We start from the raw sequence: 17,832 nt of genomic DNA on the forward strand, positions 1-17,832 counted from the left end.
GCAGGCAGGCAGGCAGAGAGAGACAGGCAGGCAGGCAGAGAGAGACAGGCAGGCAGGCAAAGAGAGACAGGCAGGCAGGCAGAGAGAGACAGGCAGGCAGGCAGGCAGGCAGGCAGAGACAGGCAGGCAGAGACAGGCAGGCAGAGAGAGAGACAGGCAGGCAGAGAGAGAGACAGGCAGGCAGAGAGAGAGACAGGCAGGCAGAGAGAGAGACAGGCAGGCAGAGAGAGAGACAGGCAGGCAGAGAGACAGGCAGGCAGAGAGAGAGACAGGCAGGCAGAGAGAGAGACAGGCAGGCAGAGAGAGAGAGAGACAGGCAGAGAGAGAGAGAGACAGGCAGAGAGAGAGACAGGCAGGCAGAGAGAGAGAGAGACAGGCAGAGAGAGACAGGCAGAGAGAGACGGGCAGAGAAGCAGGCAGAGAAGCAGGCAGAGACAGGCAGGCGGCAGGCAGAGCTCCAGATGTTACGCAGTCTGACCCGTTCGCGGTGGCGTGCCAGCTCTGAGGCACTCCACAGCCCTGTGCCGAACACTGTGGATGTTAGCACTGGGACTCCAGAGCCCTGCTAGGAGCAGGCGGCAGACTGCGCTCCACACTCTCGGCACAACGTGTTCCCGCTCGGAGCGCCAGGACACGCAAACAGGGGGAAGCTCTCTCTCTCTCACTCTCACTCTCCCTCTCCTCATCTCCCCCTACTCTCCGCGCTGGTGTTCTCCCGACAGCTCTGACCCACAATGCACAGGGGCTAACGGGAGCTCGCTCATACTATAATGCCGTCGAGGTTCCCGGCCTGCGAAACCATGTGAACCTGTAGACCCGATAGAAGAAACGCAATTATGACTTTATGATATCATATCAGGACGAAAGATAAAGGCTCTCCCTTCCCTCGTCACGACGCAGGGAATTACCGCTACGCCCCTGCTTCGCGCACGCTAACCATCCGCGCTACAAGCTTATTACCTGACGCAAAACGATAGATTTCCCCACCTGTGCCTCTCCGTATTCATATCTGCCCTTCCTACTTTTGCACTGCTATATTTGCTCTGCGTTCCAGAGGTCACCCCCTGCTGCTCTTAAAACTGTAAAATTCTCACATCAAGATAAGAGGCCGGGGGAAGAAATCGTCTGTCCGTCTGTGTGTCTGTCTGTCTGTCGTGAGAAGTCTCTGTCTCTGTGGACTAATGAGATGAGGGCACAGCCAGATGACACGCAAAGGTAACGATTGGCTGGACTTCATTCGCACATCAAACATGTGCCGTGGAAACAATTAGTCAGCCCAGGACATGGGAGGCAGTAGAGAGTAGGAGAAGGGGAGAGAAACAGAGGGAGAGAGAGAGCAAGAGAGAGAGAGAGAAATAAAAGGGTAAACCATTTCAGAAAGATAAGAGTTCCCCGGTAGCCCTGCTGTGTGGCTCAGGCTGAATGGGGTTCTGGCCGAGGCCCAAACAGTCCAATAGACACAGAGACCCAAACGAGCATCGGTCCTCAAACGGGAGAGACCGGGCCCCTCAGGCGGGAGAGACCGGGCCCCTCAGGCGGGGAGAGACCGGGCCCCTCAGGCGGGGAGAGACCGGGCCCCTCAGGCGGGGAGAGACCGGGCCCCTCAGGCGGGGAGAGACCGGGCCCCTCAGGCGGGGAGAGACCGGGCCCCTCAGGCGGGGAGAGACCGGCTGAGGGGCTCAAACGGGATCATTGCAGGCAGGGTTCCACCGTTCAACCAATCTGCACCCACTCAAAAAAGGGGCAGAATTCACAAAAAAAACAACACAGCCCTGACCTCTGATGTGCATTTTAACCTTTGTTTAAAAATATTTTTAATAAAGTCATGGTAAAAAACTGAATAATTTGTTGTGTAACAGAGTTCTGGGGCATCAGTAGAGGGCTGGGCAAAAGACTGGGAAATGTGCGGAGCCACAGAAGAGAGTGTGTGGTTTACTGAGAGAAAAGTGCTGAGGAAACCAACAAGCCTCCAGTGTCTGATCAGTACAGGACAGGGTTTGACAGGCTGTGTGTGCACGTGTATGTGTGTGTGTGTGTGTGCATGTGTGTGCGTGCGCGTGTGTGTGTGTGTGTGTGCATGTGTGTGCGTGCGCGTGTGCGCATGTGTGTGCGTACGTGTATGTGCGTTTGTACGTGCATGTCAGTGTGTACGTGCGTATGTGTACGTGTACGTGCGTATGTGTACGTGTACGTGCGTATGTTCATGTATGTGCATGTGTGTGTGCGCGTGTGTGTGCGTATATGTGCGTGCGTGCGCGTGTATGTGTATGTGCGCGTGTATGTGTATGTGTATGTGCGCGTGTATGTGTATGTGCGCGTGTATGTGCGTGCGCGTGTATGTGCGTGCGCGTGTATGTGCGTGCGCGTGTATGTGCATGCGCGTGTATGTGCATGCGCGTGTATGTGCGTGCGCGTGTATGTGCGTGCGCGTGTATGTGCGTGCGCGTGTATGTGCGTGCGCGTGTATGTGCAAATACGCATGCATGAATCCGTGTGCTTGTTCTGCTATTGTTCAATTTCCTTAATCTATAGAAGGATGATGTCGGCTCATATATTATGATTTGATGCGTATTTGGTTAGGAGGCACATCCAGGTGTTTTATGCAGAAAGGAATAAACCGCAGGACAATAAACGCATGTTTACGATACCTTGCAAGCAGGCTTATTCAAATCTCTTCCACAAAAGCCTCCTTCCTCTTAAGTCTTCGACCAGACATACCAGTTGCTCACATTCAGGCACAGGTTCTGCGGGGCTCACACGCAGAACAAAGAACTCAACTGCCACTATCGAAAGAACATTAAAAAAGGCAGCATTTCCTTCAGGAACATTGAGATTTTGAGGAAAAGTAATCAGCTGGGCATGTGTGGGGGGGGGGGGGGGGCAGGAGGAATTCTGGGTAACTGACAATACCGCTGGCACAGACCTACCTTTCACTGCAGATGACAATATTCATATTAATGTGTCAGCTTCACCACACAAAGGCCCATTATCTTTGTGTGGCACAGCTCAAAATAAAGCCATTCATACATGAAGTGATTCTGCAAACGAGTCCACTTATTAAAATACCTTCCAGAAAATACAACTGCCAGTGGCTGAATATACATGAGGACGGAGGCTGAGGTTTTTAAGAGCTGTCACAACCACGTTTTTACATCCGTGAGTCATAGTCTCGTGTCAAGACACACAAACACGCCAGGTGTTTGGTCACGTGCGGTTGACATCCGACTGGGCGTGCCACACACACCAAACTGCCGCTTAACCCTTTAAGGTGTGACATCACAAATACCCGGTTAGGATGTTCTGAACTGAACATTCTAAGGATGTTCTGAACTGAACATTCTAAGGATGTTCTGAACTGAACATTCTAATGCTGATGTCACAATCACTACCGGTAATTGAAAGCAGTGGGGTTCTAGAGCACTCACTAAGATTTTTGAAAAAACATCCCAACATGGGGAAAAAACAGACTCAGAAATCATGTTTGAAATGCAGTCAGATAAGTGATGGCACAAACTGACTATTTATGCACCATTAGTCACTAAAAATATAATTTCAAATCACATCAGTTTGCATTAAAGCCAGCTTATTTCCCATAACTTAAGAACATATTTCTTTCATCACGCTCCTTTCACAGGCCAAACCAAAGGCCACAGTGGGCCAAGTTTGTCCCTGAGATCATAGTCCGGGGTGTCTCTGTTCCACATCGACTATAGTGAGTATTTCATTCATTCAACACACCAGACCATATTTAGACCATATGGAGTTGTGGTGGGCTGGCCTGCTCTTAGAGCCAAAATGGCGACCAGTGGGGACTTTCCTAGGCGGGCTGAGCAGGTCACAGGGGTAATTTGACTGAATGTAGGCAATAAGCTCTCCTGCCAAACACCTTTCGAGAAGGTGGCCATTGAAAGCGGTCGCACAACAACCGATGCATAAGAAATAAAAATAAATTAAAAAAGTAAAAGAATTTCACTTAACACATTTCGATAAAGTAAAATACTGACCTAAAAAAAAGGGAATTTTTGGAAGCAAAATTAACATAATGAACCCACAGACACATTAAGAGCATAACCAAATGACTCACGGCAACATGCATATCTGCACACGGCAAATTTATCCGATACACGCCTTCTCTTTATACTTTTTAATAGAACGGTACCGTAACGTGCCCTGCACATTCCTGCTCCACAAATTAAAACTGCTTGCTAGCAAAATATCTTGAAGAATAACACCGATTAAAACGGAGGGGGTGGGGGGGGTGGGGGGGGGGGCTCAACATATTTCTCCTCTCCAAAATAGGTCACGGAGGGGGGTGGGCGGACTTTCTTGGATTTAATTTTTCGGAAACTGCCCTACATGTCACTATTTATCTGGGAGCCGAGAAGCAGGAAAATTATTCTCCCCGCAGCCGATATATTTTTAATCAGCGTTTATTATGGGATGCAGGCCAACCGAGTCCAACAGATGCTTGCTTGTGAAGCACAAGCCCCCACAATGCACTCTGTTCCGCTCAGCGTACGAGGAACGCAGCCTCGGACGTTCTGCAGCGCCCGGCGAAAACCAGACGCTGCCACTGCACCGAATCCCAGCCTTTTTTTTTTTTTGGGACAAATTGTTCGATGTGTCTTTCTCCTGTTACAGTGTGTGGGAAGGAGGACGAGAAAACGGAACATTATCAGGTGGGTGACTCGATAATCAAAAGGGACATACCTGAATCCAACGTGCGTCAAAATAATTAAATGAAAACACAATTGCACTGTGCAATTGTAATGGTCATTTGACAACATTACAGGGTGAATAATTACAAGAAACAGGAATAATTTATGGAAGCGTCACACGCAATTTCAAACGTTGGGCCTAATATCAAGGGAAAATTAAATAATTTGAATAGAAATCTGAATCCTAACCTTCTTCCTAAGTGACCGCGATATGCAGGCTAATATTTCAACATGGCTCATTTCAACCACACTGATAACATCCCGGAAAAATAACCAGGAATGTTACCTGCTCGATTTGTCAACTTTTTATTTTTTCTCCTGAAGCTCTGATCCTGCAGAGGGAAAATGGGCTTTTGAAATGCGAGGGTTCCCCAGTACTAGAGCTGAGAGAAATGATAGCTTTTCGTGATAAATCACCTGGTCACACTCTCTAAGCCTGCAAAAACAGGTAAAGGTACAGCAAGATCTTTTAGTCTGGGCATTCTAAGAGCCAGTGTATATGAACGTGCTGCTGCAGAATCTCACTGTTTTTCAGTGAGGATTCTGCCACTTGCCAAACCCCAAACAGATTCGAAAACAGAAGAAAATAATGAAAGAACAACACGGAATATGAACACGATTTGTACCACATTCTATTTCATAAAATCACATTAAAGTTTCCCTTTATGAAAACGACCCGTTACGAAGTCTCTTTCTACTTGGCGTATGTCAAGTGCCGCAAAATAAATTAAAAACCCCAAAGTAAACTAAAATACACACACCAGTGAATCTTAGAAATCCAAAAGGGGCTCAGCCGTGTTTTCCCTTAATAAAAAAACGCACTGCCGAATTTTATCAAGAACTTCTGCACTGAGGCATCCACGGAACACCTAACCCCCGGCCGTCTGTACAAATGAGGAACAGAATTCATGGGTATTGAATCATTGCAGGTTTAACACCGATATTATTACTACAGACACCAATCCAGAACAGATTGTTCTGCACTACCCCGCCATTCCAAAAACATTTTCAGATGGTGCTAAATTAAAAAGTCACACAGCCAACATGCTTTTGTTGGAACGGCTTCGCGCAAACGCAATCTGCTCGTCTGGAAGACGAGGCTCAGGTGGAACGGGCGATGTAGGTTACCACTGAACGAAGGCTCGAAGGGAGACCCTGATTCTAAATGGAAGAGTTTTCAGAGAATTGGTGGACACAGGAAATGCATTAAGTAAATTTCTGACCCGAAACTTCATTTAGACTTCTGGTTCTACAGCAGTGGTCTTCACCATAATATCAGCAACCAATTCAGACCCAAGAACCCAGGTGAGGCAAGTTAACTGTGTAATTAACTGCTTTAATTGATCAATTAAGTGCTGAGTAACAACAAAAGCCAGCACACTCTGTGGCTCAAGAGGACCAGGAGAGAGGACCACAGCATTTTACACGGAGCGTCAACCCCTTGGAAAATAGATTTCTCTCACCTGCATGAATAAGGGACCAATTAATGAAAAATAATAATAATAATAATAATACAGAATAGGGTACAGTAGGGCAGCAATCATCAAAACTTGCCCTCAAATCCAAATCCTGCCCTGGTTTTCTTTTCTCCCGGGTAATTCACTGAACAATTAGCGCTACTGACTGACCAGTCTGCCTTCACACCCGACTCCTAGGTACAGGAAGGGGGAAAACCAGCAGTCTCAGCTGACAACATTCGAGGGCCACAATTTTACGATCCCTGCTGTAGGGGATTCCCAGACATCTCACACACTTTTGCTTTCATCTTTGCCATACTGTCGCTCCCATTTCCACCGGCTACGCTAACGTCCCAATGCTACATTCTACAGGCAAACGAAGCGCAATCCAGCTCCAAATCAAACCGTCCACAGCGAGAATCACTGGCATCCAAGCGGATGGGCATCTTACAGAAAACGCAAGCCTGCGGTCTATGAACGCCACCCGGACAGAGTATCGATAACGGCTTTTCCCTCAGGGTCATCTTCGCAGAACTTCACTAAAAATACAAAGCATGACAAATCCCGCCTCTTTAATATACACCAATCACCTCACTTCATTAACCCACAGAGGGGCCTAGAGATCACATTTAGACATTTAGAGACCCACGTCCGATGCACAATACACAATATCCAAATCTACCAACATTTTCACCGCGTTTCACCTTTAAAGTATTTCCAGAGACCACACAAAATTAACTCCATTTAATGAACTGCCCTGACCATCGCAGACACAGAAGGAACCACGGGACAAATATGGTCGTATCTGGCATGGGACCAGTTAATGTGATCGCCGAGTCAACAGTCCCTTTCAGTTCACGCTATCGTATTTGAACAGGGAAATTTCACCACCGCGACAAGACCGTTTTCTTCTTCCGTCTCTCTTCGTGCGGATTGTTTGTGAAGGGGGGGGGGGGGGGGGGGGGGGACAAGGGAAGTCCCAGGAATTAATACAGCCAAAACCAGAGCATTAATTCACTCAATTAATATCAAAAGGCACAGTGTACAGCGCAGAGTTCTCTTTAGCCCATTGGGTAAAGCAAGAACTGATACGAATGCACAGCAGCTGACCAGGCCTGGTCCATCATGTCGGTGTTTGCATAAGGCCACTTACACTACAGGCACACTATATGTCCAAAGCACCATGTAAATGCATAAATAGTAAATATTTTGACAACCTACATGAACACGCACAATACATAAACAGAAAACGACGGTGCAGGTACATAGGCTGTGAGGATTTCGGTTTTGAAAGCGTAACACGCCGGATAACGGTCCGACCACCGGCGCTGGAATTCAGCCAGCAGCACAGCCGTTAAAACGGGAAGCTCAATCACCATCTTCCTGCGCGAACACGACGCCTCAAATCCCACCAGTCAAGGGTTAATTACGAGAACGTCAGAGCTCCACGGAGGACTACCGGCTAACCGTTCCCGCGGCGCCCGTTTCAGAGAGACGAGGATCCGTTTAATGAAACCTATTAAGGACCTTAATAATCTGGCTTAAGAGTGACTAAGCCAGGTTACTGCCGACGCTTTAACATCGCGGAGTTAAGCGTTTCCAAGATGACTAAGAACAAGGAAGCGCTCTTCCTACCTGCGGCCCAGATGGCAATGTACACATAAAGCCTGTCAGGAGGGGATAATGAGTTTCGGCTCAGAGTAATAACGTCCTAAAATCCGAGGGCATTTCACAAGAGAAGCCTGCAATAAGCGCTTAACAGTACGGAACGTTCTCCACTGCCTCGCCGGTCCGGTGCTTTTCGAACCCCCAGCGACCGGCAAGCCAACCGAAGCCTGAACCAGTTTCCCCATCCACAAGCGCGTCTTATCGGAAACCAACGCGGATTAACTAGCGCCTTCTGATTTTAAGATCGGGCTGCCAAGCTCTAAATATGAATGAGATCTCACAACAGAAAGTGAAGCGCCTCTTACAATGCAGAAACCAAGGTCACATGGTTCAACCGAAGGTTCTGGAAGCCATTTTGACAACAAACAGAAGTTGCATTTCAAACATTTTTGCCATTGTATGTGCTGGCATATACAATGGCAAACTACGTAGTATACCTACACAATACACGGCCATAATGTAGCATGCTGGGAAAGCTAGCTCAAGCATGTGGCTAAAGGGTGATGCACTCCAAGAATGTATCTACATAGATACATACATCTACACATGTCATAAATCCAATGATGTACTTATACGTGTTTTTTTTAACACAATCATTTCATGCCTAAGGATTTTTTTTGCTCCAGATTATGCAGAACTATTTACAACCCATGTACAAACATAAATGCATTATCGATTCAACCAGTTACTTGATGGAACATGCGACCTGAAAAGATTGCCTGGATATGAGGACCCAAAATACACCTGCAATTTAAAATGGTTAGCTGAGGGAGATGTAGACTAAGACAAATACAAATACATCAAAACCAGAAAGAACCCCATATGAGAGAACCTGAACAATAGCAAAATGTGTGGCAGTTAGCAAAGTAGCATCTCTGACTGGAGTTTAATGCCAAACAAACAACATGGCTCCTCAGTCCAACACTGCAAAACGAGTGCTAGGTGATTGGGCTACGGCCTGCGAACACATCACGTTTATACGCTCATATCCTTTTCAGAGTAAATTACACAGTTAATATTTCATTTCACGTCTGTAAAGTTTAAATGGTTATTGTAAAAAGGCTGTTTTAGAAAGCAAGGCCGCTGTAAAAAAAATATTCCACCCAAACACTGAGGTGTCCTCACTTTAGGTTTTACAGAATAATAATAATAATAATAGGAAACTCCTTCTATACATATGTTTTTCTCTGTTATAATTCCCCTATATTCTGAAGTGTAAACCATGACAGGATAGCTCGCAAAAATATTTTCGCTACACAGAAAAGAGCCCAAACGCAAGAATTACCATGCGGTTCAATTTTAAAAGCAAAATCGTCAACAACTGCTTCGACTGTTTTTGACAGCACCTGGGTTTTCGCTGTTGAATGACGCAATGGATGAAGAGCCCAGGGAAAGCGTTTTTTTTTAAATGGATCCACACAGCGCCCCAAGCTTGACACAGTGCCGTAGGTGTGGGCCAGTCGGAAACACGGACGTAAATAAAATATTAGCCCCCCCGGTGAGCACGTACAGATGACAAACCTGCGAGAACAAAAAATTCTGTGGATGAACAAGCTGAGCTGCTGCAGGGAGAAGGCAATCCCCGTATAAGATGCAATAATGAGCCAACAACTACAGAGGTATGAGTCTCCCAGGTGGGGTTAGTTAGCGGCAGTTCAGAAAGGCAAGATAGGAATTTTTCCTGCAATAAGAAAAAGGGTTTGCCCTAAAAAGTACAGCTTCTGTAGCTTGGTGAAATACATAAAAATAAAAATAAATTCCTTGATGAAAAGTGCCGTTTTGTTAATTTTGTGTCGCATGACCCTGTCTTCACTTGAGAACTACAGCTGTCACTGTACGAAAACAATACCTACGATAAATCTACAGGTCAAATCTGGGAATGGACGAGAAACTAAAATTCACATTCCCCTCGAGTCCCTAGTGCCTGACAACAATATCTAGACTGCAGCCATTTATTTTAACGTGAGAGTACACTGCCTTCTCCTAAGCTGTTGACAATGATTTTTATAAGCTTGCCGGTGGAGTCAGCAAGTCAGACTGTTCCTATTCCAACCTCCCTTCTTGCCAACGCAAACCAGTCAACAACTGTGTGTAGCGCAGTCAGGCAACTGGTCACGCGAAACACAGAAAGCATTACAGTGCCATTGCCTGCATTTAGCTTTTAGCTTCCCAGATCGTTTCCAGAGAGAGCCTTCGTATCCCAGTGCCACGAAAGGACAATCTCTGGTGGATCCCCGACAACCCTTTCCAGATAGGGAAGGGCCAAGCGTTTTGCAGAAGACTGCTCTCCTGAGGTCACACCTTACATGCACTACACCGGTCCTCCAGGGCCACAAGGTCATCTGGTTTTGTGAACAGAGTTCCAAATTACATCCCTGATCTAATTATTTGCTAAATTGGACTGGCTGAAACCTTTTTCTCCTCCCCCCCCCCTCTTAGTTCTGAAATATGCAGATCATTTGCAGAGATCCATTAGGTTTATTGCTCTCGAGATTCGGAGCTCGGGAAGCCCCCCCATTTCACTATAACCTTCTCACACTCAAATAGGAAAATTCAGCCTATTATTTGCCAGCCCCTGTGGAATTGCCATCGCCGTGCAATTCTTGGAAAAATTCATCCCTTCCTGCTCAAATGTATGAAGACACAGGCCTATTCATTTGAACCAGATTTAGAAAATAAGAAAAGATCCCTCCCTTCATAATCCATTTTGCTGACAGATCAGATGCATCTTAATGGTTTAATTGTCACTTCCTGCCGAGAAACAGAGGGACAGGCCAGCGCTGTGCCCGTCTAGGGCCTCAGACACTATCCGTTCCTGGGTTCCAAAGAAACAGATGCACACTCCGATTTTGAGAGAGCCGTGATACTGTGGCTTATTCTCGGATAAAAGGACTTCCCAAAACGGACAACACAGCTAGCTAGCAAGCAGTAAAAGAACAAAGTGGTTGATGCTTTCCAAATAAAAATGTAATCAAATGGTTAACTTGTCTTATACAATTTTGTACAGCATTTTAACAAAGAAAACATGGTAAACAACATGGCTGGTGCTTTGGGTCGCTGATTTCTAAGCAATGCACACTCAATCCGCAATGTCCAGTGTCTTTATTCCAGAACTGCCCATGTAGCAAATCCAATGCATTTAGATGAACCCCAGAGGGACGGTAAAATGGCTAGATGTTTGCCATGCGTTGCTGCTGCTAGGCCCGGTTGGGCCTATGCTGTACAGCCTTGCCGTTCCCAGTGAACGCAGTTTGGACGCAAAACCTGTCAAGTCTTACTAAAACCACCCTCTATTTATAGGACTGTATTTATGCATTCGTGTGCTTTCTCTTAAGAATGATGACAGAAATTCTGTTCAAACGAGATATATTAGTGGCTACTTAAATTATGAAGCATTAAATCACAGGCAAATGCAAAACGCTGGCACCATAGCTACCGACAAATCCGTAGGCGAATTCCATAAATCAATTATGGAAACTTTGTGGTTTTAAGAATACGAGTGTTTTAGCAACCATCTTCTCGATCACCACAGAAGAGGAATAGAAAAGAGAATATTCAAATATCGTCACATAAATACAAATATACACAAGTAACGCTGCAATAAAAATAGACGTGGAGATTAAAGCAAGCGAACTAGCTAGCTAGCTATACATTCAAACAGCTAAAGTAGCTAACGCGATATACCCAGATATGAAGTTAAAACTAATTACTATAGACCTAAAATGAGCGTTAGCAACTCGTACAGCTAGCCTAGGTCTAGTTCGCTACTGCACCCGTGCATCATATGCAGCTAGTGTGCTTTATAGCAGGGTAGCTGACATTATATTAATTATTCTTAATCTGGCAAACGCAAAAATAAGTGATAGCTAAGCAGCTGCTTATGTGCATTTTATCCCAATTAGCAAACTAAACCGCTTTTGCACATAAACCATTATGCTACTAACCAACTTGCAAGCCATTTGCAACGTTGCTCGTGTAGCAAGCCAGCTAATGTTAACTATAATCAAGACATTGGGGCATGGTAGCCAGTTAACCATATATGCCACAATGTCTGTATGTCATTTTAAGGTTGTATATTTAAACCGATCCACGCTGCGGTTCAAGCCATATAGTAGTTAGACACTTAATTAAAAATATAAAGGTGTCCATTCGATGGCGAATATAATTTGCAGGTCAACTTTGCTGACCGACAGTGGCCGTCTTCTCCTTGTGGTCTTATAAAACGTTGGAGTAGCTAGGCTAACATTAGCTAAACGTGCTACCTAGCTAACGCTGCACCAATCCACTGCAATCCAAGCTGGCTTGCAAGTTAGCAAAAAGAACACTCATTCAACCTTCATTGGTACAGAATCAAAACGTTACACAAAAACAGATACACGGATCGTTGCGGTTTACTACTGTAACCTACCCAGAAGAAGAAGCTTCAGCTCCCTCCTTGCGTCGCGCTTGTCTCGGCGGAGCTGCTTATCGATCTCGGCGTTGATTCGTTTCGACTCCTTCGCCTCTTCGCTCAGGCAACAAGCCATCATGGACTCTAAAGTCATCACCTTTGTATTTTAGAAGCCCGATTTCAACGGGACGCAACGCACCACACTTAATTTTAGTATAGTGACCCCCCTTCGAAAACAAGAAAGAGGAGTAAAAACCAAGGGAGCTCGGATGGAGTGGGGGCCTGGCTCAGAAGTAGCTAGGCTAGTCCCTTCAAACCGAGGTCTCCTGAAAGAATCTCTGCCGACCGGGAAGAGGGAGAACCGGGGACAATGTTCAAGTGGCCAAGGAAGAGGCCCAGCGTCTGCGCTCGTTGCTCTGTTCTGATATCTTGCCCCAGTAGCATGCACTAGCTAGCAATCCATCTAGTGTTGCGTTAAAAAAAAAATCTAAGCAAGATGTCTTTCTGTAGCTGTCGGTCTCCCTTTCGGACAGACACTCCTCTGCGCTCAGCAACTCTGGTGCCGAAGACGGCGGGACAAGCTGGGCTGTCGCGACATCGGTTCAGTCTCCTTACTTTTAGCCTAGCCGCCCAAGAACCAAGCCCAAAATACGCCCAAATAGCAACCGAGCGCGCCTGTGAAATTGCCCATTAGTCACTGAGCTATCCGGCTAGATTTAAACCCTCCAACTTGCATCGAGGTAAAGCAAGAAAAAATATATAAAAAAAACAAAAAAAAACACGCCTTTGTTTTTTAAAGGTTTAGAGCGGCTAGCACACTAGCCGTACTAAAGCTAGCCAGGTTGCTAGCAAATGCTGTTTAAAATAGCAATATTTTGTTCACCATCGTGTATCGAATAATTCAGTATTACCACTGACAGTAATTCGCTATCTACAGGAAAAATCCCAGCTAACGGTGGCAGGGGCCTTATCCTTTTCGGACGATTCCCCCTCTTAATTTTTTTTCCTGATGATCACTCCTTCAGCCCCCGGTAAGGGTGAGACATACACACTAGGCCAGTTCAGTCGATACCAGGCAACTGATTGACAGCAAGTGGGCAAATCCAGATTCCGTTTGGGCGCGGTAAAGCTAATGGGAATATTATGGGCGGGTTTTATGTTCAACTTGAAGGAGGATTTAAAAAAAAGTATCAAGTTTGGTGGAGAAACGATGTAATTTTTTTTAGATCAAACTCTGGATTCTGCCAAGGTGCGTCCAACAATGATCTGATATCGACTAAATGGACAACGCCCACTTTCGCAGTATGCTCTCCAAAAATGGAGTTCGTCCATAAAACTATGAGCCAGGATGATACGGAGTCTCTAGGAAATTTGCAACCGCATATTTTACATTCATCAACATTATATCGTAATTATTATTATTAATTGGAGTAGCACTAAAGTTAGCTGTAATAATAATAACAGTATTTCCTTTGTTTTCAGTGGGGAAACACCATATGGTTCTAATGCAATTGACAACTTGTGATCCTCAATCAGGGAATATGAACAATTTTCTCTCATATTAACAAATAAAATATACATCTGACAGAGCATAAGCATATTCCGCTTCCGATTAAATTTTCTTGATTCCCATATGTATACCCATGTGGTTAGGACTGTGATGATTACATTATTACATGACATGTTATTTGGCTGACACTTTTATCCCAAGTGACTTACAGTTGATTAGACTAAGTAGGAGACAATCTCCCCTGGAGCAATGTGGGGATAGGCGTGTTGCTCAGGGGCCCAACGGCTGTGCGGATCGAGCCACCGACCTTGCAGATCTATACTGTACAGTGCCATGACAAATTATTTGCCCCCTTCCTGATTTCCTCTATTATTGCATCTTTGTCACACTGAATGGTTTCACAGATTTTAGACAAAATGTAATATTAGAAGAGAACACAACACGCATTTTTTAAAATTACCATTCCATTTATTTTATGAAAAAGGTTAACACTCATATCAACTCTGTGACAAAATAATTGCGCCCTTAATCTTAACTGGTTGCAGTACCTTCAGCAGCGATCGCTGCAATCAATTACTTTCTATAATTTTATATAAATGTTTCACATCGCTGTGGAGGAATTTTACCCCACTTTTGTTTTCATTCAGACAAATTCATAGGTTTGGTATGCCATGATCAAAGGAAATTCTAGAACAAGTTGTTGAAATATATCAGTCTGGAAAGGGTTACAAAGCCATTTCTAAAGCTCTGGCACGCCACCAAACCACAGTGGAAGCCATTATCTCCAAATGGGTAACACTTGGAATAGTGGTGAATCTTCCCAGGAGTGGCTGGCCTGCCAAAATTCCTCCAAGGGCGCAGTGATAACTCACAAATGATCACAGAAGAACATCCAAAGACCTGCAGGCCTCTCTGGGTTCAGCTAATATCATTGTTCATGACTATACAACAAGAGAGAGACTGGGCAAAGATTCCTGAGAGAAACCACTGCTAACCAAGAGAAACAAGAGAAATCAATGCTCATCTCACAGTTGCAAAATAAAAGCACCTGGATGATCCCCAAGCCTTTTGGGACGATGTTCTATGAAGAGAGTCAAAGGTGGATTTTAAAAAATGATACAGGTCCCATTATATCTGCTGTAAAGCAAATGCAGCTCATTGCCGTAAGAACATCATAACAAAAGTCAAACATGGTGATGGTGTGGGGGTGCCTGCCTGGACAATTGCTCTGTACCAGAAAATTAATAAGGAGAATATCTTGTTCTCTGTTCATGAGCTGAAGCTCAAGCATAATTGGGCTACGTACCAAGACAATGATTCAAAACACAAAGGCATGTCCACATCTAACTGACTGAAAATAATCAAAATTAGTGTTGGAGAGGTCTAGTCAAAGTGGCACGGATGGTGCAGTGGGTAGCACTGCCGCCTCACAGCAAGGAGGTCCTGGGTTCGAATCCCCATTGGCCGGGGCCTCTCTGTGTGGAATTTGTATGTTCTCCCCATGTCTGCGTGGGTTTCCTCCGGGTACTCCGGTTTCCTCCCACAGTCCAAAGACATGCAGGTTAGGCTGATTGGAGAGTCTAAATTGCCTGTAGGTATGAGTGTGTGAGTGAATGGTGTGTGTACCCTGCGATGGACTGGCGACCTGTCCAGGGTGTATTCCTGCGTTTTGCCTAATGTATGCTGGGATAGGCTCCAGCCCCCCTGCGACCCTGTTCAGGATAAGCGAGTTAGGATAATGAATGAATGAATGAGGTCTTGTCAAAGTCCTGACTTGAATCCAACCGAGATGCTGTGGCAGGACCTGAAAAGAGCAGTTCATGCTCCAAAACCTACCAACCTAGCAGTCACATGAAAAACTGATATGAAATTATAGAGAGTATAGTTGCAATTATTCCTGCTAAAGGTAGTGCAATCAGTTATTATGTTTAATGGGGCAACAGGGGAGACAATGGGTGTTTGATAACTTTTTATAAATAAATTAAACAATAATTTAAAAAAATGTGTTTTGTGTTTACCCAGGTTCCCCTTATCTAAAGATCTGAAACCATTCAGTGTGCAATTCAAATATGCAATAATAGAGGAAATCAGGAAGGGGGCAAATCTACTTTTCCAAGGCACTGTACATAGAAATTACATTATAGCAGCTCTGTTAATGGTCTCTTATAAATTCATATGAACCTATAGCCTGACTACATAATCCAGGATTGCCTGACTCCTGTGAAGAAGGTCTGCAGGTTTTTGTGAATTCATTCAATCAGCATCCAACTTAGACATAAAACCTTCAGGCAAAATAAAACTACATATTAATTCTACTGTTACTGTATAAGAAATCACATACTGTTACGCACAAGCCTGAAAATGGATTAAAAACTAATTCCTTATAAGGCTAGTATTCATGTACAAGATTATATTTTTGGCATTTTGGTTGTCTGTTCAAAGACCATCAAAGGCAATCTGACCAGCAATCATTCTTCTTATCAGTGCATTCGCACTTGGTGCCTTATTAAATCGCTGTTTATTTTTGCTATTTCAACCATTCTGAATATTTTAACTTCTGTATTTTAAGTGCAAGTTCTTTAATTGCTTCTTGTAATATGTTCACTTTAAGCTTACTAAATGCTCAGTCTCATAAAAAGGTCTCATAAAAACTGACAGTTTAGAAATGAATTATTTATAAAGAGCGCAATTATAAATAATTCATTTTTTGACTGTTATGAGACCATTTTTACCTTTAGATATTGAGGTGCAGACTGTGCTTACACCCCGAAAATGTTATTTTTATTTTATTTTTTAAAAAGTAGGAGCAGACAGTCCATCTTATGTATTATTTATTAAAGTGACTAAATCCATGAATGACTTCAAACTACATTGTATGGCATTATTATGGTATGCATTAAGCATTAGCAACAGCTGAGAAATCAATCGCATTGTAATATGGACTTACACTCACCGGGCACTTTAGGTAGACCTGCACATCAGCCAATCATGTGGCAGCAACTAAACACATTAAAAGCATGCAGACATGGTCGAGAGGTTCGGCTGTTTTTCAGACCAAATGTCAGAATGGGAAAGAAATAGTGATTTTGACCATGGAATGATTGTTGGTGCCAGACAGGATGGCTTGAATATTTAAGAAATTGCTGCATCTAGTGAGCAGCAGTTCTCCGGGCAGAAATGCCTTCTTAATGAGAGAGGTCAGTGGAGAAGGGGCAGACTGTTCAAAGCTGACAGGAAGGTGACAGTAACGCAAATAACCACACATTGCAACAGTGGATTGCAATTGAGCATCTCTGAACACACACCTCGCCAAACCTCTTAAGTTGATAGGCTTCAGCAGCAAAAGACCAATAAGTCTAAACAAAGTCTAACAAAGACCTAATAAAGTGCTCACTGAGTGTATATGAGTCTAAACATTGCCATCTATTCCTATGTGGGTACTAAATGGATTGGGTTCAATTCATTACCAGACTCTGATCTATAGGGTCAGGGTCCTTCATGATATCAAGAATTCCAATGTTTTTGTCTGATTGCGTATCTCCTCCCATAGTTTCTTCAGATTTGTAACGAGAGCTATGTGGTTGCACAGGGAATAACAACATTGCCTCACAATAAAAGGTTCTTTGGTTTGAATCCCGCCTGGGGCCTTTCTGTGGGGAGTCCGCGTGTTGATATTTTTCCAGTACAATTTACTCGTAGGCAGTACAGTTTGGGAGGAGTTGATTGAGAGGGCGGGTTGGCAAAGCAGTCCTGACCACACCCGTACAATCCTGACATTGTTTTCGATATAGGTTTTATGCCTGACTTGAAATGTGTGTTAGTTATTGCAGTTATTGTCATTACTTTGAATACAGTACATGTTTGGTGGAAGTGTAGTTGATACATCATTCTGTGATTGTTTATGGTTATTTAACATATTTCCGGCCCCTTTACAGTCACTTTAAGAGGGGGTTACTGGTAGAGTCACAGGACAGTGTCACGGCTGCCATTTTGGCTGAAAGGCAGCCATCAAACAGGCTACACCACCTGGGCTCCCTAAAAAGGTATTTTTCACAGCCCACAGGTGATTATTTCTGAAGTCTTTGAAGT

At 44.5% G+C, this 17,832-nt stretch overlaps 1 protein-coding gene across 3 annotated transcripts in view; it reads right to left on the minus strand.

The window, feature by feature from the left end:
* Positions 1-13,263, minus strand: part of LOC133125773 (guanine nucleotide-binding protein G(q) subunit alpha-like) — a 46,258-nt gene extending 32,995 nt beyond the window's left edge. For all 3 annotated transcript variants that reach the window (XM_061237355.1, XM_061237356.1, XM_061237357.1), the window contains exon 1: positions 12,252-13,263. In XM_061237355.1, coding sequence (XP_061093339.1) covers positions 12,252-12,387 — 136 coding nt within the window. In that variant the 5' untranslated portion in view covers positions 12,388-13,263. The remainder of the gene's footprint in view (positions 1-12,251) is intronic.
* Between the last annotated feature and the right edge of the window lie 4,569 nt (positions 13,264-17,832).

This window comes from Conger conger, chromosome 4 (genome assembly GCF_963514075.1).
Source record: "Conger conger chromosome 4, fConCon1.1, whole genome shotgun sequence".
NCBI classification, from domain to species: domain Eukaryota; kingdom Metazoa; phylum Chordata; class Actinopteri; order Anguilliformes; family Congridae; genus Conger; species Conger conger.